Below are 23,196 nucleotides of genomic sequence, written 5' to 3' on the forward strand. Positions count from 1 at the left end.
ACTCAATGCCCCAGCCAATGAAGGCAAGCATGCCGTATGCCTTCTTGACTACCTTCTCCACCTGTGTTGCCCCTTTCAGTGACCTGCGGACCTGTACACCTAGGTCTCTCTGACTGTCAATACTCTTGAGGGTTCTACCATTCCCTACCTACATTAGACCTTCCAAAATGCATTCCCTCACATTTGTCCAGATTAAACTCCATCTGCCATCTCTCCGCCCATGTCTCCAAACAATCTAAATCCTGCTGTATCCTCTGACAGTCCTCATTGCTATCCGCAATTTCACCAACCTGTGTCATCTGCAAACTTACTAAATCAGACCAGTTACATTTTCCTCCAAATCATTTATATACACTCCGACAGCAAAGGTCCCAGCACTAATCCCTGTGGAACACCACTAGTCACAGCCCTCCAATCAGAAAAGCATCCTTCCATTGCTACTCTCTGCCTTCTATGACCTAGCCAGTTCTGTATCCAACTTGCCAGCTCACCCCTGATCCCGTGTGACTTCACCTTTTGTACCAGTCTGCCATGAGGGACCTTGTCAAAGGCCTCACTGAAGTCCATACAGACAACATCCACTGCCTTACCTGCATCAATCATCTTTGTGACCTTCTCGAAAAAACACCTGGCCTGCCTACCTAATCCCATTTGCCAGCACTTGTCCCACAGCCTTGACTATTATCATGTGCCAAGTGCTCATCCAGGTCCTTTTTAAAGGATGTGAGACAACCCGCCTAAACCATTCTTCCAAGCATTACCTCCTCTGCAGAAAAAGGTTTTCCTCAACCCCCCCTCCCAAACCTCCTGCCCATCACTTTGAACGTGTGTGTCCCTCGTAACTGACCCTTCAACTAAGGAGTGAGCAGCTGATCCCTATCCATGCCCCTCATAATCTTGTGCACCTCGATCGGTTCACTCCTCAAGTCTTCTCTGCTCCAGCAAAAACAACCCAAACCTATCCAACCTCTCTTCATAACTTAAAAAGAGCTGAATTCCAGAGGTGAGTGAGAGTGACTATTCTTCACATCAACGCAACATTATCCGTGTGTGGCATCAAGGAAAACTGGAATCAGGGAAAAAACTCACCAATGGTAGCAGTCAAATATAGCACAAAGGTTTGTGGTTATTGGAAGTTAATCATGTCGGTCCAGGACATGGCTGCAGGGGTTTCTCAGGGTAGTATCCTAGGCCTGAACATTTTCAGATGCTTCATCAATGACATTTCCTCCACTGGGGGCAGCAAGGTAGCATGGTGGTTAGCATAAATGCTTCACAGCTCCAGGGTCCCAGGTTCGATTCCCGGCTGGGTCACTGTCTGTGTGTAGTCTGCACGTCCTCCCCCTGTGTGCGTGGGTTTCCTCCGGGTGCTCCGGTTTCCTCCCACAGTCCAAAGATGTGCGGGTTAGGTGGATTGGCCATGCTAAATTGCCCGTAGTGTCCTAATAAAAAAAGTAGGGTTAAGGGGGAGGTTGTTGGGTTACGGGTATAGGGTGGATACGTGGGTTTGAGTAGGGTGATCATGGCTCGGCACAACATTGAGGGCCGAAGGGCCTGTTCTGTGCTGTACTGTTCTATGTTCTATAAGATCAGAAGTGGGGATGATTGCTGATGATTTCTCAATATTCAACACAATTTGTAACTCCTCAGGCACTGGAGCAGTTCTTGTTCACATACAGAGAAACAGAAACTAGAAGCAGGAGGACAACATTTGGCTCTTTGATCCTGCTCTGCCATTCATTATGATCAAGGTTGCTCATCAAGTTCAATACCCTGATCCCGTCTTCTCCCCATATCCCTTTAGCTGCAAGTGCTATCTAATTCCTTCTTGAAATTACACAACGTTCTGGCCTCAAGTACTTTCTATGGTAGCAAATTCCACAGATTCACCAATCGCTGGGTCAAGAAATGTCTCCTCACCTCAATCCTAAAAGCTTTACCATGTATCCTCAAACTAGGGGTCCCTAGTTCTGGACTCCCCATTGAGAGCATTCTTTCTGAATCTGCCGTGTCTAATCCTGTTCGAATTTTGTAAGTTTCTATGCGATCCCCTCTCACGCTTCTAAACTCCAATGAATATAATCCTAACCGATTTAGTCTCTCCTCATATGACAGACCCGCCCATCCCAGGAATCAGCCTGGTAAACCTTTGTTGCACTCCCTCCATAGCAAGAACATCCTTCCTCAAGTAAGGACACCAAAACTGCACACAATACTCCAGGTGTGGCTTCACCAATACCATATACATAGAACATAGAACATAGAACAGTACAGCACAGAACAGGCCCTTCGGCCCTCGATGTTGTGCCGAACAATGATCACCCCACTTAAACCCACGTAACCTGTATACCCGTAACCCAACAATCCCCCCATTAACCTTACACTACGGGCAATTTAGCATGGCCAATCCACCTAACCCGCACATCTTTGGACTGTGGGAGGAAACCGGAGCACCCGGAGGAAACCCACGCGCACACGGGGAGGACGTGCAGACTCCACACAGACAGTGACCCAGCCGGGAATCGAACCTGGGAACCTGGAGCTGTGAAGCATTGATGCTAACCACCATGCTACCGTGAGGCCAATTGCAGTAAAACAAGACCTGGATAATATTCAGGCTTGGGCTGACAAATGGCAAATAACATTCACGCCACACAAGTGCCACGCAATGACCATCTCCAACAAGAGAGAATCCAATCATCGTCTTGACATTCAATGGCATTACCATCACGGAATTGGCACTATCAATATCCTGGGGATTACCATTGATCAGAAACTGAACTGAATGAGCCACATAAATACTGCGACTACAAGAGGTCAGAGGCTCGGAATTCTGACTCCACTCATGGTGCCCCAAAGACTGTCCACCATCTACAAGGCACAAGTCAGGGGTTCGATGCACTACTCTGCACTTGCCTTGTTGAGAGCAGCTACAACAATAGTGAAGAAGCTCGACATCATCCATAACAAAATAGCCCAATCCATTGGCACCCTAGGCACCACCAGCAAATAGTGGCAGCACGTGTACCATCTACAATGTGCACCACAGCAACTCACCCAAGGCTCTTTCAAGAGCACATTCCAAATGAGTGACTTCTATCTACCACCTAGAAGGACAAGCCTAGCAGATGCATGCATCGCCTGCAAATTTTCCTTCGTGCCACACAGCATCCTGTCTTGGAAGGGAGTCTGGAACTCCCTTCCGAACAGTACTGGGGGTGTCCCTACACCAGATGGACTTCAGCAATTCAAAAAGGCAACTCATCCCCAACCCCTCAACTGCAATTAGGGGTGGGCAATAAATGCTAGCCTATCCAGCGACACCCACCATGGAAGAATAAATAAAAACAAGATGAAATTTTAACAAGTTGATAATGGATCTTTTCCTTGGTGTTAATATTTTTACTTTATGCACACCCTTTTACCCAGAAGCTTCCTCATAATTTTCAGTTTAATTTTATTAGAAGTGTAATCAGAAAAGGAACTCCGAGCTATTGGGTGTGCAGTAACAATCTCAAATCTCATTTATGTTGTAAATGTGTTTCACCAGCTGGAGGGAAAATACCTCCAATACTGCCTTAACACTGGTTCCATCCTCCACCCTGAACTATTCACAGCTGAATTTCACCTCCTCTTGGGGGCTCCCCAAGTCAGACTGTTAGTAAAGGAAACTTGAATTTTGAACCTGAAGATGCTGAGCCTGGTGAGCTGCAGTTTTGTTACCAGTGAACCCTCGCCCTTTTCACACATTCCCCATGTCACAACCACAAGGACATTATAACAAAACCCGATTCTGACCTCACCTGACATTCATGTGCATACTTCTCCAACAGGAATGAATGAATAACAATTATGAGCAAGAACTTGATTTGCTTTCTTACCCTCCGTAGGTCCAAGAACATTCACAAGTGTTCATCGAACACAACCCCCCAACCCCCCCCCCCCCCCAATGGAGGCAATCTGAGCAGAAAAGTCATAGCAGTCCACTTACCATTAGGGCCATTAGTCATTCAGGAACGTAGGGAACTCAGTGAATTGTGGTTAAGGTGTGGTTGTTCTGAACTTTTATCTTTTTAGTAATGCTCTGCTAACTAAATTGTATTATATCTCCTCCATGATACATAATGAAATGTATCTTCAAAATAATTATCAATACTGCTTATAAGAAAAAGAACTTTATTTCGTAAGATATGTTTGGAAATGAGTCACCGAGTATAAAGATGCAATGTGTACTCCTCCCATTAGTATGCTTTGTTAATAAAAAGCAATCAATTAGGGAGGATCCTGCAGACCTTCGGAACCACCCGAGTTTCACTCCTACTCTTTATCTCACTGGATTTCTCGTGGCCAATTTAAAGCATTAAATCCTTGATGCAGTGTCGCTTCACAAGCACTAGTTACCATCAGTACCTCACTTACATGGTCATTATTGATGTACTAGTGCTAACAAACTCACAGGCGGTACTACAGCAAAGCTAGATCCTGTTCTTGCCAATTATCCACAGATTCACATTGCCAGCAGAAATCAGTGGATAGCTAACACAAATGGTTATCACAGTTCACTTTGCCATTCATTTCCCAAGCCCATGTTTAGTGAAATGAATTGAGACAATACTATCCTAGCCTGGATCAAGGAATTCAGCACAATAGAAAATGGTGGAAAAACTCAGCAGGTCCGGCAATATCTGTGGAGAAAGAAACGGTGTTAACATTTTGGGTCCGAAATGATCCTTCATCAAAACTGGTGACTGACAGAATTGTAAAGTGTTTCATGCTGTTGAAAAAGGAGGGGGGGGGGGGGGGGGAGACAGGGGGAGAAAAGTAGAAAGTCAAGGACAGGTTGGAGGTTAGGAGACATTGAATTATAAGGACTGAACACAAGACAGAGAGAGTGGTAATGATGCTATTAAAGACAAATCAGGTGTTAAGAAAGGAGTAAAGGTCTGATAGCAAATCAGCAGAATGTGTTAAAATGATACATATGTGACCATGACAGCAAAGCTGGATCAACTTAAAACATCAGTTCATCTGACATTATGGCCTGAATATTCGCTCCTGGGGCAGCACTTCCATTCCAGAGTATTGGGGTTTTTTGGCAGCCAAGCTGGCCGACACCAGTTTGTGTGCAGAGGCTGTAGGGCACAGAGAGTGGCTGCATGGAAGGGCTGTCTTGGTGCACCAGCACTTCGAAGATGTATTTTATAGCATTTAAACAAAAAACAGCCCTCACCCTTCACCCACCCCCATAACCCATCCATGCCACCATATGCCTTCTACCCCATGGCCACTCATACTCAATGCCAACTTATGCCCCACTACCCACCCCTCATGGGCTCTCGTAATCTATATGCCACAACCCCGCACCGATCTCCATGGGCTTCATCGCCCCAATCTCAATTTAGTGCCAACTCATGCTCACCCACCTACTTTGCTCTAACACCTATTATGCCAACTCAGAGTATCCACCATGGACAGATTTCAGAAGCCACACTGAGATTACATCAAATGAAGTTCTAAATATCTAACATACCCGGTGGCGCAGTGGTTAGCACTGCTGCCTCTCAGTGCCAAGGTCCTAGGTTCCTTCCCAGCCCTGGGTCAATGTCCGTGTGAAATTTGCACATTCTCCCCGTGTTTGCATGGGTTTCACCTCCACAACCCAAAGATATGCAGGTTAGGTAGATTGGCCACGCTAAAATTGCCCTTAATTGGAAAAATGAATTGGGTAGTCTAAATTTAAAAAAAAACAAAAAATAAAAAAATTCTCATTCATAAACCCATTACATTAACATTCCTTCAACTACATAATCTTTTATAAGAACACATATTTCATTGAAGTGGTTAATCCCTTATAAATACAAGCACTGGAATTCCTAGTCCCATTTCAAAGAGTCTATAACCAATTGGAGCTGTCACTCAAACGGTGAAATGGAAGGCACTCCATTTTGATGATGGAAAGCTGAGAAATCAATCATGCAACAAAAACCCATTAATAATAACCTTTAGGCTTATGTCAACAGACAGACTGAAATGGCAACTTTTCTTTAAACACTATTTTGTCAAGCATTTATAGGGCAAAAAGCAGAAGTCCCACATCTATACTGTCCCCAGCAGTCACGTTTCAGCGATATTGTCAAGGGGAACAGCTTCAGCTTTCCTTAATAATTTGTTGAGAGTCTGGATTAGAAGATTCAACGAAGGTTCCATGTTTATGTGGAGGAACTGTGGGGTAATCATGTTTATTTTGTTACAAATATGAAGTTTTGGGACAGTCTCTTTAATTTAGATAAAAATGGAGGAATGATGACCTGCTCTGAACCCTGCCCTGAATCTTGCTCTACAAGTTTAAGTGGCTTGACAGTTAAAGGGGAGCCGCAGGATGTTCTACTGGCAAAATGGTGCAGGATATTCACATTATAGACAAAGGCAAAAGTATCTGCACTGATGTTGGGTAGACTGTTCATCTCCAAGTCTCACAGGGAGACGTTAGGAATCTCAGGTTTTACGAATGGTTAGACATTAAACTGTCAATTTAATTTCAAGATAGAGGGCGTGAATTAACCACCGCTTTGCGCCCTGCGCAGATCTGGGCACGCCGGTTAAATAGCGGGAAAGGCCAAAGTCGAGATCTGCGCCAGGCGCTAATCAGTTTGCTATCTAACCGACCCACTCCCAGTGGAAAGTTCCGGATCACGGCCAAATATGGCGAGCATATCATTAATCCCGATTAGCATTCATTTATATCTCACGAGCGAGATTGAAGTCGAATGCACCAGCCTCCCAAGAATTAACCGGCTCCCCAGCAAGAAATCACGCTGACATCATTTAGTATTCCTTTTAAAAATTGGAAGCTGGCACAATGGCTGCTGAAAGGAACGGAGGAAGTAAGTAGTAATTTCCATTTCAGCCATGCAGTTCAAGGGCACCGGATCTGCTGCCCCAATACTCAGGTAGAGAGGGAGGGTCTGTTTTACCTGGAGTGCAGGGAGGGGAGGATTTTGGCGGGACTACTATCGCGGAGTGGATGCAGGAAGGCTTGCTCGAGAATTCTGTGGATGTTTCTAAAGACCTGTTGTGTGCGTTGACTGTGTATTCTGTTCAGGACCTGTGGGTCGCCTGTTAATGCCCCTTGTTCCTGTGGCACAATCCTCAGACAGGCTGGTGAGGGAAGATCAGGACACTTTTGGGACACTTTCATTGACTTTTTATGTTCAGTAGCCATCTGCTGTTCACGTAACGGGAGATGTGCAGGTCGCTGGTGTTCTCCGCCATGCTCTGTGCTGGAGTGGCCGTTCCTGGTGCGCCTTTCCGATTTAAGTCAGGGGGGCGGTTGTTCTGGGTAGCAACTGATTGGTGTCCTCATTGTGTTGTCTTTTCCATTGTGATACTGTCAATAAACTAAAATATTGCAGGTTGTGTTTGCTGTTGCTTGTGGCTGCGATGCCTGGAGGCTGTTGTGGCTGCTTTCTTCCTTTTTCTGTTGTCAGAAAGAAGGACAATTTTTTTCTAAGATACCCCTGGACAACCGGGCTCAGGGGATGGATGAGTCCAGAAGGCAATCGGTTTGAAGCAAGAAGGCGCTGAGAGACCTGGTGCACGACATTAATCCAAATGGGCCACTGATGACGCCGTTGAAGAAATGCTTTTGCAGATTGCAGTTGTTTTTGTTGTTGGTGTGGTGAGTGCTGCACGCAACTGGGCTAAACATGCTGGAAAACCAGGATGTTCAACTGCACCTCGAGGGCCAGAGGAATATACGGATATCAGGATTTGGTTCCAATGAGATTGGGTCGTTTGGAAGCACAACTGCAGCTCCTGGACAGAGAACAGCACTGATACGTGAACAAGTCACACATTGATGTTCCCAACAGGAGTCTGGGGTCTAGGGGGCTCCTGCTGTGGCCGGGGGGGGGGGGGGGGGGTATAGAGTGAGATTTTCCAGCACAACTGGCTCGGTGGATGGTACTCAGTCCAGACAGGCAGGCGTCAGCAGTGTCGATGCAGGGTTGAGGCGGCACACCACGTGCAGGGGGCTGCTGCACACCCTGACGACCCGGCCGCCCATCAGGCCGAGGAGGAACGTAGAGGGGGACGCCAGTGACGGCCCAAGGTCTTTCGAGGAGATGCTGGACAGCATGTGCCGCAAGAGACTCCGTCTCAACAAAGAGACAGTGCAGTACCTGTGCAATGTGCTCATGGACTTGGCACCCTGTGGAGGAGGAGGAGGACACCCACTCCCGGTGGCCATGCATGTCACCACAACCCTGAACTTCTAAGCAACCAGTTCGTTCCAGGGCTCCAGCAGGGATTGTGCGGCATTTCCCAACCTACAGACTACAAATCCATCCGTGAGATCATGGATGCACTGTATGCCCGGGGAACAGGCTGTATCAACTTTCTGGACCAGGTCCACCAAGATGCCTGGGCTGCAGGATTCTATGCCATTGCCGGGATACCCCAGGTCCAGGCAGTAATTGATGGCACACATGTTGCCTTGCGCGCACCGGGGCATTAGCGTGTGCTCTTCATTAACAGGAATGGGTTCCACCTCATGAATGTTCACTTTGCGTCTGACCACCACTTCCGGATCATGCACAGGGAGCACGCAGGACAGGTACACCCTGGAATCTCGGAGATCCCTGGTATCTTAAAGGACCACCCTAGGATGATGGGTTGGCTCTTGGGGATAAGGGATACCCGCTGAGGTCCTGGCTGGTGATGCAGTGCAGAGACCGAGTTGGAGACATGATAAAAGAGACCTGTGCCATCAGCAAGCGGTCCATCGGACTGCTCAAAATGCAGTACAGCCCCCCTCCTCACCGAGAAGATCTCCCGCTTTGCTCAAAATGCAGTGCAGCCCCCCCCACTCCGAGAGGGTCTTCCGCTTTGCGGTGGTCTGCTGTGCCCTGCACAACCTGGCACAGCAGCAACGCAACAGGCTGGAGGATAGACACGAGGCCTCCTCTGAGGAGGAGGCACAACCAGGAGGCATTGGAAAACGAGCCCGGGGAGGACACACAGGAGAAGCCGGAGGAAGGAAGACAGCCGTTTGTGAGGGGCCAGCATGTCCAGAGGACCAGAGAGGCCCTTAACCTCACCCAATTCTCATAGGATAAGACTTTGTCCGCCAGCTCACTCCCCCCCACCTCTCCCCCCGGCACTCCCCCCGTCCCGGCATTACCTCTCCCTCCCCCCCACACTACCCTGTTCTATCCTCCAGGGATGTGTTTAACATCACCCCAGGGTGATGGGCCAGTGTCGACACTTTCAGCAGGTCACTATACAATGCAGTATAGTGGTCTCGCTGTGAGGAAAGCTCCTCAGTTTCTGCTCCAGTCTGCTGACAGCACGCTCACACCCATCCTCTTAATGGGGTCTGCATCGGGGGCGATTGGTCTTGGACCACTGTGCCTGGAGGGCAACGGGAGGGGGAAGCAGAGGGAAACAGGGGGTGCATGTAGGTCTGCTGTGAAGATTAAAGTGCCAGGGGCTTCACATGCATCAGATGTAATATGTTTTAATGGTGAACGGTTGACATTTCCATTCTCCCTAGCTACAGATAGTGAAACCCCCAGCACCCAATCAGTGATCCTCTCTCTCCTTGATCCTCCATGGTCCACTGATACGTCTAGGTTTGTCCCCAAGATGCACATCGGAAGTGGAGGCAGAACTACTCTGGATGGCCCAGCCCATCAAGGACTAAGATTGGATGTGGGGTATAGTAATGACCAGGGGAGTTCAGCGGGTTCACAGGGAGATGTTTATTCAGCTTTCCAGCTTCACATCCACAGCGCCTGGTTACACATTACCGGGTCTCTACTCCTTTCTCTTGGCTATTGCAGAGGCTGACCTATTACACAAATACTGGTTAATTCCCGGTCCAATCAGGACAAGGGTACAATCATCCCCAGCTGGATGAACCACATGCAGGTTATTACATGGAGAGGATACGAGGTGTCAGCCGGTGGATTGGGGGGGGTTTGGGAATGAGGAGCGGCAAGCAGAACTGATGCCAGGAGAGAGGTGGTAACTTCCCCTTGCAGCTCGGTGGAGGTCGTTGGTCTTTTTTTTTTAAATACACATTTAGAGTTCCCAATTCATTTTTTCCAATTAAGGGGCAATTTAGCGTGGCCAATCCACCGACCCTGCACATCTTTGGGTTGTGGGGTCGAAACCCACGTAGACACGGGGAGAATGTGCAAACTCCACACGGACAGTGACCCAGACCCAGGATCGAACCTGGGACCTCGGCACCGTGAGGCAGCAGTGCTAACCACTATGCCACCGTGCTGCCCAGGTCATTGGTCTTTGACATTATACGGCAGTCCTCCTCGTCATGCTGTCCACACTGAGGGCCCTGCCACTACCTCCCAGGTGGTATTGGTGACCCTGCTGCTGGCCCTCTGACCCCCCTCGGGAGAACGGGATCTCCCGTCTCGCATCAATGCCGTCGAGAAGCCAGGCAGTTCGACATCCGTAGAGCAAGGAGCAGGTCTGTGCACTGCCAAGCTTGTGTGTTGACTGGGAGTAAGTGGTGAGGGAGCGTTTAAAAGCAGCTTCTCCTCGTTAGCAGCACGACACTGAGTTTCGAGTCTAGTGAATCACACGGCGAGGCAGCCAGGAATGGCAAGAAGCTCGTGGGGGCTCTAAGTGCCGTTAAATATGGGCCACGATTTCGCCAATGTTGCCACCGGGAAACATTCCACCAAACACACCCAAAATCACACTTAGAAATGTTTCCATTAAACCGTGCCCAGAATGTGGTTGGAGGTCTAAATGATAGCTAATTAGGATAACCCCCTGGACACAGGGCCCATTTGCTTCACATTGCGATGGAGATTGAATTTACGAAGGAATAGTCAATGAGAAGCCATTATAGAATTGGGTTGCATTCTAGAATTGGTTGGGGGGGGGGGGGGGGGGGGAGAGAGAAAGAGAGAGAAAGAGAGAGAAAGAGAAAGAGAAAGAGAAAGAGAGAGAGAGAGAGAGAGAGCTCCCGCTCCCATTCATTTTTTTCTTACTCAGGAGGCCAGTGTGGTGCTTTTGGATTGAAAAGGAAATAAATTCAGAGGAACAGAATTTTTCTCTTGCTCTGACTCCAAACAACACAAATCGGCATCTCTATGAACAAGATTTAGACAAGAAGACTAATTCATTGCTTTATCTTGTGCAAACCATATAGTTCAGTCCTCCCCTTGCCCTCATCTCCAAGTGTTTCTCCAAGGCCCTTGCTCATCCCACCATCTTCCTCTAGCCCCTTGGCTTGTTTCACCAGATCTCTTGCTCAGTCCACCCCCACCCTCAATGTGTTTCCCCATCCTTGGTGCCTACAGCTCCCAACCTCAGCCTAACCACACATCTGGCCTTCTCCTGGCTCCTGCCCAACCCCACTCCTGTCCTTCTGACCTTTTCCAAACCCCAGCTCGCTCCCTACTTCAAACTCCAGCCCCCAGCCTACTCCCAGCTCTCAAACCCACTTCCACCCACAGCTCCTGATCTTGACCAAGGCTCCCAAACGACCACCCGATCATGGCTCGAGCCAATTTTGGTTCCTGACTCCACGTCTGGCCTGTTCCCACCTCCTGAACAACACCTAATTACGCTCCCATTCCAACCATGGCTTCCCGGATGCTCCAGCTCCCAACCCATCAATTGATGGAGGCTCTCCACCCGCTCCTGGCCCACTGTGGCTGCCAATCCCACTCCCAGCTCCCCTCCCACTAATGAGCCTAATGCAGAGAGAAACCAGCCTGTGATCAGACAAGCAGCTTTACGGGCAGCACGGTGGCACAGTGGTTGGCATTGCTGCCTCACGGTGTCGAGGTCCCAGGTTCGATCCCAGCTATGGGTCACGGTCTGCGTGGAGGTCACAGTCGGCGTGGAGTTGCACATTCTCCCAGTGTTCGCGTGGGTTTTGCCCCACAACCCAAAGATGTGCAGCGTAGGTGGATTGGCCACGCTAAATTGCCCCTTAATTGGAAAAAATGAATTGGGTATTCTAAGTTTAAAAACAAGACAAGCATCTTTACAACATCTTTCCAATCCAAGTCAGCTGTATCACAGGCAGTGCATGGTAGGCCGGATAAAGAGGCGTCACTGGCCTGATTCCAGCCCATGGGCTGGCTGGCTGCCTGTTGCACCAGCCTGGGATAGAGATAAGAATCTTCAAGGTAATCTTCAACATGGAAGTCAATTTGAGGATCAGAAGTTACCCGCCTGGAAAAATAGGAAAGGAAAAAAGGAAGCAAGGCATTGGGACTTACGACTGGTTTTTGACAGGCTCCTGGAGAATTAAGTCTCCATATAACCATTGGTGTGGCACGGTTTCGCAGTGGTTAGCACTGCTGCCTCACAGCACCAAGGACTCGGGTTCGATCCTGGCCCCAGGTCACGGTCTGTGTGGAGTATGCACATTCTCCCGTGTCTGTGTGGCTCTCACCCCCACAACCCAAAAAGATGTGCAGGGTAGGTAAATTGGCCATATTAAATTGACTCTTAATTGGAAAAGAAGAATTGGGTACTCTAAATTTATTTTTAAAAATAACCACAGTGGGAGATTTTCAGTCATTTTAAAAGTTAAATGGAGGATCTTTTCTCTAGTTCAGTGTGTAAGTTGCCTCCTGAATAGTGTTCAGACAATGTTACTTTTACTTTGTTTGGTAGAGTAAAAGTCTTAAAACGTGAAATCTCATGTCATCCGCTCCAATTTCTCTGGCTGTCTACAGCATAAATATGTTCCGTATATCTAGACTTGGCCAAACACAGGAAAACATTTACACTGCAACCATACTTGGCATCATAGTCGCATATTCTTACAAGTGAACCAAAGGAAGGAAAACATAACCTCCCGAACTTGCATTTCTACAGCACTTGTCTGCTGCAGAAAGTGTTGCAAGGGGCATTTTAAATTGAGGAATGCAAACAGAGGAAGCTGATCAGGTGAGAAAAGGGAGGTAGGGAAGGTGACAATATGTTGGGACTAAAGAGACAGTGGAAGATGAGGATTTTGAGAAACTTTTTGAAAGCAGTGTTTGATCTATGGAAGAGTTCCAGAGAATAAAAGTGTAATAATTGAATGGGCAACCACCAGTACGGAGTGGAGATGAGGAGTAGCTCAATGCTACAGAAACAATGGAGGGAATATACAAGGTTGTAAGCCCTCAAGGACTCTGCTTACTTCCACACTCCCAAATAGCATAAATTATCAGTTGGCCATTAGACTGAGGTGGGTAGAAGGTACCAGGTTGTTTTCAAGCATCACAGTAGCACACAATCCAGCGTAACAGCTGCAAACATCGCCTCATTCCTCTGGACCATATTCGGTGCACACCATACCCCAATGAACCACTATTACACCAGTCGTTGGTTGAGAACTTTGATAGCATCTGCTTGCCTTTCTGAAATTCAGTCATACTAGCAGACATCTGCAGCACAGCTGATGAGCTGACCTTCGTAGGTTTTCCACAGCATTGAATTCAAAATCCTTAATCGTGTTCACAAATCCATCCAAGATCCTTCCTTTGCAACATCTTCCAGCTCTTTGTCCTTGGGCCTTGTCCTTCAGTCTTCTGACACTGATCCTATTGGGCATTGCTCCCCTTATTCCCAACACAGCAAGTGTGTGTTTAACCATCTCTGCCCTATTCTTTGGGACTTCGTTCTTAACCCCCCTCTGCATTGCTAACTGCTGCTGCCTTCAAAAACCTCTGCAAAATCTGTCTCTTTCACCATGTTTTTGGTCATTTCAGCGACCTAATTCTTCTCCATTGCTCCCCTGTGTAATGCTCAGCACATTTACTACATTCTAGAAGCCATAGAAATACAAGTTGTTTTGAAGAAGAAAATGGTCTATTATAGAATCTGTGCTTTCAGTAAGACAGTAACATATAAAAGGTGAAGAGGAGCAATTAAAAATGCAGCGTATTTCAGATGCAGGGTGTATGAAGGGTGCAGGAGGGTGTGCCAAGAGCAGCACAGGGTATACCGAAAAATGAGGTGTCAACCTGATGAAGCATGCCAAACAGCATAAGCAGCAGGCGACAGATACAGCTAATGATCCCACAACCAGCGGATCAGAACTTAGCTCTACAGTCCTGCCACATCCAGTCGTTGTTGTGTTATGCTTCTTCATGTAGCATAAGCTGCTTCCTTGATGAAGACTCTGACAAAGGAAGGTTCAGACTTGGAGATAGGTTTAACACATTTATTGAACAGTTAACAATTCTCATATTTGGGTTCGACTCTCCTGCGAATCGTACTATAGTAACTCAATCTAACTAACCAGTCTGCTCTAATCCATGTGGTGGGTATGATGCTTCCCTGATCTGCCCCTGTGTCTCTGAGTGTCGCCTATGGAAAGAGAAAGAGCATGTGTGCCCTGTCCTTTTATATGGGTAGCCCCCTTGTGGTAGTATCACCTCTGGGTGTGTCTTGACTGCCCATTGGTCGTGTCCTATCTTACTGACCTATTGGTTGAATGTCTGTGTGTCATGATGTCTCTGGTCCTCCCTCTAGTGTTTATTTAGTTCTAGTGTATCTACATTAACCCCTTGTGATTTTACAGTGATGCATATCACCACAGTCGTGAATGGTGGTGGAAATTGAACAATTCACTGGAGGAGGCTCCACAAATATCCCCATCCTCAATAATAGGGGAGCCCAGGACATCAGTGCAAAAGAAAAGGCTGAAGCATTTGCAACAATCTTTAGTTAGATAATCCATCTCAGCTTCCTCCCGCGATCCCCAGCATCACAGATGTCAGTCTTAAGCCAATTCCATTTACTCCATGTAATAACAAAAAATGCCTGAAGATATTGGATACTGCAAAGGCTACGGGCCCTGACAACATTCCAGCTTGTGCTCCAGAATTAGCTGTGTCCCGAGTCCAGTGCAGTTACCATACTGGCACCTAGCTGGCAATGTGGAAAATTGCTTCGGTATATCCCATTGATAAAAAGGACAAATTCAACCCATCCAATTACAGTCCCATCTGTCACACTCAATCATAAGCAAAGTGACGGGCAACCATGAGTTTCTCAGGATAGTGTCTTCGGCCCAAACATGTTCAACTATTTCATCAATGACCTTCCCTCCATCATAGGTCAGATGGCGGGGGATGGGGGGAAAGAGCGAGAGAGTGAGAGAGCGAGCGCGAGCGAGAGAGCGCGCGCGAGAGAGGGGGAGAAAGATGTTCACTGATGATTGCACAATGTTCAGCAACATTCGTAATTCCTCAGATCCTGAAGAAGTCCATGTCCATATGCAGGAAGACCTGGGCAACACTCAGGCTTGGGCTGATAAGCGGCAAGTAACATTTACACCCGACAAGTGCCAGGCAACGACCACTTCCAAAGAGAAAGAATTTAACCATCACCTCTTCACATTCAATAGTATTACCTTTGTTGAAATCACAACAACCTGGAGGCTGGCATTTACCAGGAACTGAACTGGGCTAGCCACATAAATGCTGTGGCTACAAGAGCAGGTCAGAGGCTGGGAATTCTGTGGCGAGTAACTCACCTCCAGATTCCCCAAAGTCTGTCCACCATCTACAAGACACAAGTCGGGAGTGTGATGGAATACTCTCCACTTGCCTGGATGAGGGCAGCTCCAACAACACTCAAGAAGCTCAACACCCATGTGGAGTTTGCACATTCTCCCCGTGTTTGCGTGGGTTTTTCCCCCACAGCCCAAAGATGTGCAGGGTAGATGGATTGGCCACGCTAAATAACCCCTTAATTGGAAAAAATAAATTGGGCACCAGAACAAAGCAGCCTGCTTGACTGGTGCATCTTCCCCACCTTAAACATTCACTCCCTCCACCACCAACTGAGTGGCAGCTATACATACCATCTACAAGATGCAGTGCAGCAACACAGCAAGGTCCCTTTGAAAGCACCTAGAAGGGCAAAGGCTGCAGACACATGCCACCACATATAAGTTCCCCTCTAAGCTACAAACTATCCTGACTTGAAAATATATCATTGTTCATTCATTGCTGCTGGGTCAAAATCTTGGAATCCCTACCTAACAGCACTATGGGTCTACATATACCACATGGACTGCAGCAGTTCCAGAAGACAGCTCACCACTACATCCTCGAGGGCAAATAGCGATGCGCAATAAATGCGGATCTCGCCAGCAATACGCTCATTGCGAATTAATGAAAAAATGTGATGGCATAGGCAGGGAAATAATAATTAATGGAGGTAATATGCTGTATAATGTTTACACTGCAAACGGTATGAGCTGAACTAAGAAAAGCAAGTTGCAATAAATGTCTGGTTCAAGAGGGGAATTTGAAAAGTTGAAGAATGATGCTCCATACCTTATGAACCAGGGACTGCTATAAACTGCTTAGTCGTTAGCTGCTAAGTGAAGCAAAGGCAGTACATCACAGGTAAAGGGCAACAGACTTAAGCATGTTGAATCATGTGGTAGATATGACCCGTGTTTCACTTGGGAGAGTGGATAACTAGGATGTAGAACATACTGTATAACATATAGGAGTACTAAATATGAAAAGAGGCACATTTAATTTCAAAGTAAAATCCTCATTTCCTGTTACACCCTTTTTATTAATGTAAAACATTTCATTCTGCTGCCTTGTGATTATATAGCAAACCTTGTCACCCTTATCACTGTGGGCGATATGGCAAACACACTGCAATGGCAAACTTTCAAGGGAGGGAATAAGAAACTGAGATAAATGATATGGAATAAGCATGACAAAATAAAACACTCATGTTTCACGCTCATGACTTAAAGTACTTCAGACATCATTTATCCTCAATCCAAAATAAATATATCAGGGTGCACATCAAAGATGGGTAATTTACACAAAATGATCTCACTGGTGCCAGCTTCCTTATAACTCAATTGATAAATGCACTGTGAATCAAAGTGGCCAGAACAATCAAAAGCAAGATACTGCCACTGCCATAAAAACAGTAAATGCTGACCTATTCTGATGGAAGGCAACTGACCTGAAACATTAACTTGGTTTCTCGCCCCACAGATGCTATCAGATCTGCTGAGTATTTCAGCTTTTTTATTTTAGACCAGGAAAATCCCCTGTTTGATTACAGGTTTCTGTCAATTTCGGTTTTGCATCTGGTCTCTTCTGTGCTCATGTTATGCACTGATTCCAGAAGGAAAGTGATTATATTGACCTGGGGGAGGTTAGAATTGGGATTAGCCTTGATGCTTCTCACGACTAATCAGCCTGCTGATATTTGATGTGGAGATGTCGGCGTTGGACAGGGGTGAGCACAGTAAGAAGTCTTACAACACCAGGTAAAAGTCCAACAGGTTTGTTTCCGATATAGATATAGACAAAGTCAAAGATGCCAGACAATGCTTAGAATGCTCTGGCATCTTTGAATTTGTCTATATATATGTTTCTGGAACATACCTCTTCATTCACCGGAGGAAGGAGCAGTGCTCCGAAAGCTCGTGTTTGAAACAAACATGTTGGACTTTTACCTGGTGTTGCAAGACTTCTTACTGTGCTGATATTTGCTTAGGGCTGGTGCTTGTGAAACTGTATCCCAACACAAACTAATGCGCCAAGTAGAGAAAATAAAACAGTAAAGCTGAAAGGCAGAAAACAATCTAAGCATAAACAAGATGCAGAGGTGTAATTACATTACAACACAAAATGTCCCAATTTTAACTAAGTGCTGTTCCTGTTAATTCTGTTAATACAAAACACTAGGATATAAACAAATTTAACATGGTGGCACAGTGGTTAGCACTGCTGCCCCGTTTCAGGGACCCGGGGTCGATTCCGACCTCGGGTGACTGAGTGGAGTTTTCTCTTTCTCCCGTGTCTGCATGGGTTTCCTCCAGGTGCTCCGGTTTCCTCCCACAGTCCAAAGATATGCAGGTTAGGTGGATTGGCCATGCTAAATTGCCTCTTAGTGTCCAGAAGGTTAGGTGGGGTTACTGGGTTACGGGGATAGGGTGGTAGCGTGGTCTTAAGTAAGATGCTCGTTCCAAGGGCAGGTGCAGACTTGATGGGCCAAATGGCCTCCTGCATTGTAAATTCTATGTTTCTAACATCTTTCAACTTATTTTTGTCAATTTTGATAGCCCTTGTTCGGGAGACATAACTAGGTAGAGGTAATGGAGAAAGATTATCTGTGGCATCATCCGGTTTAAACATATGAATGTCAGTTGGATGATTAAACTAGAGGAGCTGGACTGCAGAAAGATTCATAAATTCGGTCAATATTGATTCTCTGTATGGGAAGACATGAGCATAAATTTGATAACAAAATAAAGGAATGAAGTATAGGAGTGAAGAAGTTATACCAGCTATGATCTTATTGGATGCTGCAACAGGCTTGAGGGGCCAAACAGAATCTTTTGGGGAGCTCGCCTGATGATCTGAAAGTATCTAAAGCAGGGGTGGGCAAACTACGGCCCGCCAAAGGTATTTATGCGGCCCACCAAGTCATTTAAAAAAAAGTAAATAAATTTTTTTTAAAGGTTAATGGGGGGGGGGGGGGGCTGTTGGGTTACTTACTGGTATAGGGTGGATACGTTGACTTGAGTAGGGTGATCATTGCTCGGCACAACATCGAGGGCCGAAGGGCCTGTTTTGTGCTGTACTGTTCTATGTTCTATATGAGGCGCCCAGAATCATAACCGGGTGAAGTAATTATTTTACTTAATATACTATGCGGCCCTTTAAAATTGTGAATTTCTGAATGTGGCCCTTGCACGGAAAAATTTGCCCACCCCTGATCTAAAGTATTGAAAAAGACTAAGATGTTGGATTTGATTTCCTGTCTGTGTTCGAGTGCCACACTTTATGTGGCCAGCTGTGGAGTGCTACAACTGGGCAATGTTGTGGATTACAGAAGGACAGAAATCAGCCACGATTGCTGTTTCTAATCCACATAAGAGATGATCGAGTTTTGATTCTTGCCCTCTCTGAACAAATAGGTGCTGTCATGAACTGTCCAGATTTACACTTGAAGAGTGGCCAGTTGGAAGATGCACCAGAGGAAGGCAGGTGACCAAAGAATCATATTCCAATCACATTCCAGAGAATTGGGATGGAGCAAGTTACATTCAAACAAGATTAATTGTGGGCACTGGAGATTTAAAATTACAACAGAAAATGCTGGAAAAACTTAGCAAGCCTGGCAGCATCTGTGGAAATCTGAAATAAAAAGAAAGTCTGTTGAAACGCATGACCCCAGCCTTCAGCAGAAGGGTAAACCATCCATTTAAACTCAGTGTGCATGAAGTAATGTACAGACTGGCCAAGTTTCTTTGATCAGTTAACGAATAAATTCACTTCCTCATGCCGTACAGAACTAAAATTCCAGTCCAAGGAAGGTTTTATGAGGGTGAAGGCAATTGCTGCAGAGAGTGAGGTGCCGCCAGATTTGCTGTGGTTCAGGTACTGTTTTTGGTCCCTTCATGTTTTTCTGTTCAATACTTAGCTTAGTAATTATTTTTTGCAATGAGGTAAATGCATGTTTCTGAAAATCTGTTGAGTTCAGTAATGAGGATGAATTGGAATAATGTGCCAACCAAATTATTGTGTTGACAGCTATCCAACAATTCTGAATGAAACAGCTACATAGAATCCCTATAGTGCAGAAGGAGGCTATTCGATCCATCAAGTTTGCACAAATCCTTCAAAAGAAGTCTACCCAAACCCATTCCCCCTGTAACCCCGCTCATTGATTATGGCCAATCCACCTAACCTGCATATCTTTGGACAGTGGAGGAAACCGGAGCACGGTAGCATTGTGGATAGCACAATTGCTTCACAGCTCCAGGGTCCCAGGTTCGATTCCGGCTTGGGTCACTGTCTGTGCGGAGTCTGCACATCCTCCGTGTGTGCGTGGGTTTCCTCCGGGTGCTCCAGTTTCCTCCCACAGTCCAAAGATGTGCAGGTTAGGTGGACTGGCCATGATAAATTGCCCTTAGTGTCCAAAATTGCCCTTAGTGTTGGGTGGGGTTACTGGGTTATGGGGATAGGGTGGAGGTATTGACCTTGGATAGGGTGCTCTTTCCAGGAGCCGGTGCAGACTCGATGGGCCAAATGGCCTCCATCTGCACTGTAAATTCTATGATAAAACTCACCCAGATACGGGGAGAATGCGTTAACTCCACACAGACAGTCACCCAAGGCCGGAATCGAACCCTTGTCCCTGGTGCTGTGAGGCCTTGTCCCCGTGCCGCCTTCATGAATGGACAATATTGTGCTCAACAATATTTTGTTGAGCCCTTCTGTTGGCATTCACTGTCCAGACCAAGGAATAGTAACTTAAACAAACGAGTGGATGACCTGAAAATAAGTCAGCATACTGAGAAACACTGAGTAACTATGGTGGAGAGGTAGGGAGATACATGCACTGGCTCCATATTTTCTGGAATTAATTTTACATCACCACTGGATAAACCTACAATGAATCTCTCACAATTGTTAATCCTACTCCTATTTTCATCACGTATAACAATGACATAAACTAATTGTGGCCACTAAACGGCCTAAATTCTGTTAAAAACTCTCGACCCCTTCAGCCAACGCACTGTTACAGAGAATATAAATCCAGCAGGCTCGCACAACGTGTGCAATGAGGAGAAGGAGTCTGGATCCGCGTTTCAAAGGCGAGTTGCAAACTATTGAAACGTCACCTTTGATCTTCGTGCTGTTTTTCCCCAATGACTCAAATTAGTTTTACTGCCTTGTAATCCCACCCTGACACTTTCCCTCTTCATTGCCTGAGCCACAAGCTGCCCGCCGCCCGTCAATGGGGCGTTGAGAACTGCACCAGAGACAACAAGTTAGTCAGTCCAAGATCTCCTGGAAAATAAATTACATCTATTGGGGGAATTTGAAATACTTGGCGCATTAAAAACACACACGCACACAGTGAAATGCGTTCCCGTTTAGTTAAAAAGATCAACGTTATTCCTATTAATCTAACCCAGGATTTAAATGGAATGATCATTCCTGAAGAAAAGTGACAGGAGTTTTAACCAGCCAACAAAAATAAAACTCAACCCTTGACGCCTCGCGCCTGCTGAAAGTATTCTCTCCCAATGGGCTGGGGAGAGTGAGGGATAGTAGACACCCCGGGAGGGTGGGGGGGGGTGTCGCCACCTTTTACCTGCTGAGGAGACGCCGCGCCGCCCGGCAGCCGGAGAGATGTGTCTGGAGCCGGGGTCCCTGTCGATCGCCCCTCGTACCTCCTCCTCTTCCTCCTGAAGCCAGGCTTCCGCCATCATCATACGGAATATATTAGTGCACAGAGCAAAGGCAGCAGCTGCCAGCACCACCCAATGAGAGGAACAGCAGCGAGTCCGCCAAGAGCACAGTGCGCGGCTGTAGTTAGTCAGTCAGTCCCCCCCCCAACCAACCAACCAACCCACCCACCACCACCAGTCAGGCTAACCTCCACCTCCTTTACTCCTACCTCAGCACTACACCGGAGGAAGTGGCTACCTTTCACCGACTTCCGAAATATTCCTCTGCCAACAGGAAACTCGGGAGCTGAACTAAGACAAAAGGTGGCGGTAGCGACCGGGACTTGCATCCAGTCCCAAACCGTGGCAGTCAGCTGAGTAGCTTTTTCTAAATAATTGGCCGAGATTTATCTTTGATTGTGACTTTAGCACAACGAAAGAAAAAAAATCACAATGTGCTGTTCTCTGTGTGAAGTAACATATTTATGGTTACAATGATTCACAGAACAAGTTGTCTTGTGTGGGGGAAAAAAAAACCCTTTGGCGGGACAGGTAGTTTTTCGTGCAGTCGGTAAACGGTCCCCTCAACATTTTCAGCGAGCACGCCTGGTGCCCACCAGAGTTTGTGGGGCAGTGTGTTGGTAGGTACACTGCATACACTGTGAAGGGTGCAGCTGGCATTAATCATGTAAGCAGGAAAGCTGGTGGGAGATATATTTCCCTGGCCACTCTAATCCTGGCCACAATAAGTGTCATCTCCCGCCTTTCATGATGTGGACTACCAGTGGGTACAGAGATAAGTGAGGTCCTGACTGAGCCACACCAGTAGGAGCACCTGGCATACAATACTCCTGCCCTTAGCTTTGCCTGACAATTGGGCAACACAGTGGTTAGCACTGTTGCCCCATGGCGGATAGGTTCGATCCCGGCTCTGGGTCACTGTCCGTGTGGAGTTTGCACATTTTCCCTATGTTTGCGTGGGTTTCGCCCCCACAACCCAAAGATGTGCAGGGTAGGTGGATTGGCCACGCTAAATTGCCCCTTAATTGGAAAAAATTAATTGGGCCCTCTAATTTTTTTTTAAATGACAATGATATTGAGCTTTAGAAACACATGAAAATAGTTGATGCCCCAGGTAACCCTGGTCTTCAACATTAGCAGAACTGCTTGGATTTTCAAGGCCGTTGTACTTTTAACATTTTAACAACTATGTTGTTGAATAATTACGATTTTTTATGAACTGCTGCATCATTCACTTTTAAAAGTGTTTTGTTTCCAGCTCCCTTCCTTCACCAAACTGCAGAGAAATTATAACAGTGAAACAGGCCATTCAGCCCAACCTGTCTATGTTGGTCTCTGATGTCTTGACCTCCATACAAGACTCCAAATCACATACGCCTGTTTTTTTCCATATCTCTTTTATCTCCCTTACCTTCAACCACCTATCTAACCTTAAACATTGACATGATCTTTGTTTCAATCTTGTATATTCAGCATCAACAATTTGCATTTATATAGCATCTTTAATGTAGTAACATGTCACAAGGTGTTTCGCAAAAGAGTTATCAAACTAAATTTGGCAATGAACCATAAAGAAATAGCAGGGCAGCTGACCAAACAACTTGGTGAAAGGAGTAAACTTTAAGGAACTTATTAAAGTAGAAGAGGAAGGTAGAGTGACAAGGAGGTTTAGGAAGGAATTCTGGATGGTCCAAAGGAAATTGAAAGCATAGGCAGCAAGGTGGTGCAGTGGTTAGCACTGCGCTTCATGGTACTGAGGACCCTGGTTCGATCCCGGTCCTGGGTCACTGTCTGTGTGGAGTTTGCACATTGTCCCTGTGTGTGCATGGGTCTCACACCCATAACCCAAAGATGTGCACGGTAGGTGGATTGGCCACGCTAAGTTGCCCCTTAATTGGAAAACTTTTAAAAACAGAAATTGAAAATACAACTGCCAATGATGGAGCAATGAAAACTGGGTG

General features: G+C 46.5%; 1 protein-coding gene across 3 annotated transcripts in view; it reads right to left on the reverse strand.

Annotated features, from left to right (window-relative positions):
* The window catches only part of sh3d19 (SH3 domain containing 19), a 264,388-nt gene extending 243,003 nt beyond the window's left edge, over positions 1-21,385 (reverse strand). For 2 of the 3 annotated variants that reach the window (XM_038791981.1, XM_038791983.1), the window contains exon 1: positions 21,139-21,385. In XM_038791981.1, coding sequence (XP_038647909.1) covers positions 21,139-21,259 — 121 coding nt within the window. In that variant the 5' untranslated portion in view covers positions 21,260-21,385. The remainder of the gene's footprint in view (positions 1-21,138) is intronic. The other variant, XM_038791979.1, reaches the window with a different exon arrangement.
* Between the last annotated feature and the right edge of the window lie 1,811 nt (positions 21,386-23,196).

Source organism: Scyliorhinus canicula, chromosome 3 (genome assembly GCF_902713615.1).
Source record: "Scyliorhinus canicula chromosome 3, sScyCan1.1, whole genome shotgun sequence".
In the NCBI taxonomy this organism is placed as follows: Eukaryota; Metazoa; Chordata; class Chondrichthyes; order Carcharhiniformes; family Scyliorhinidae; genus Scyliorhinus; species Scyliorhinus canicula.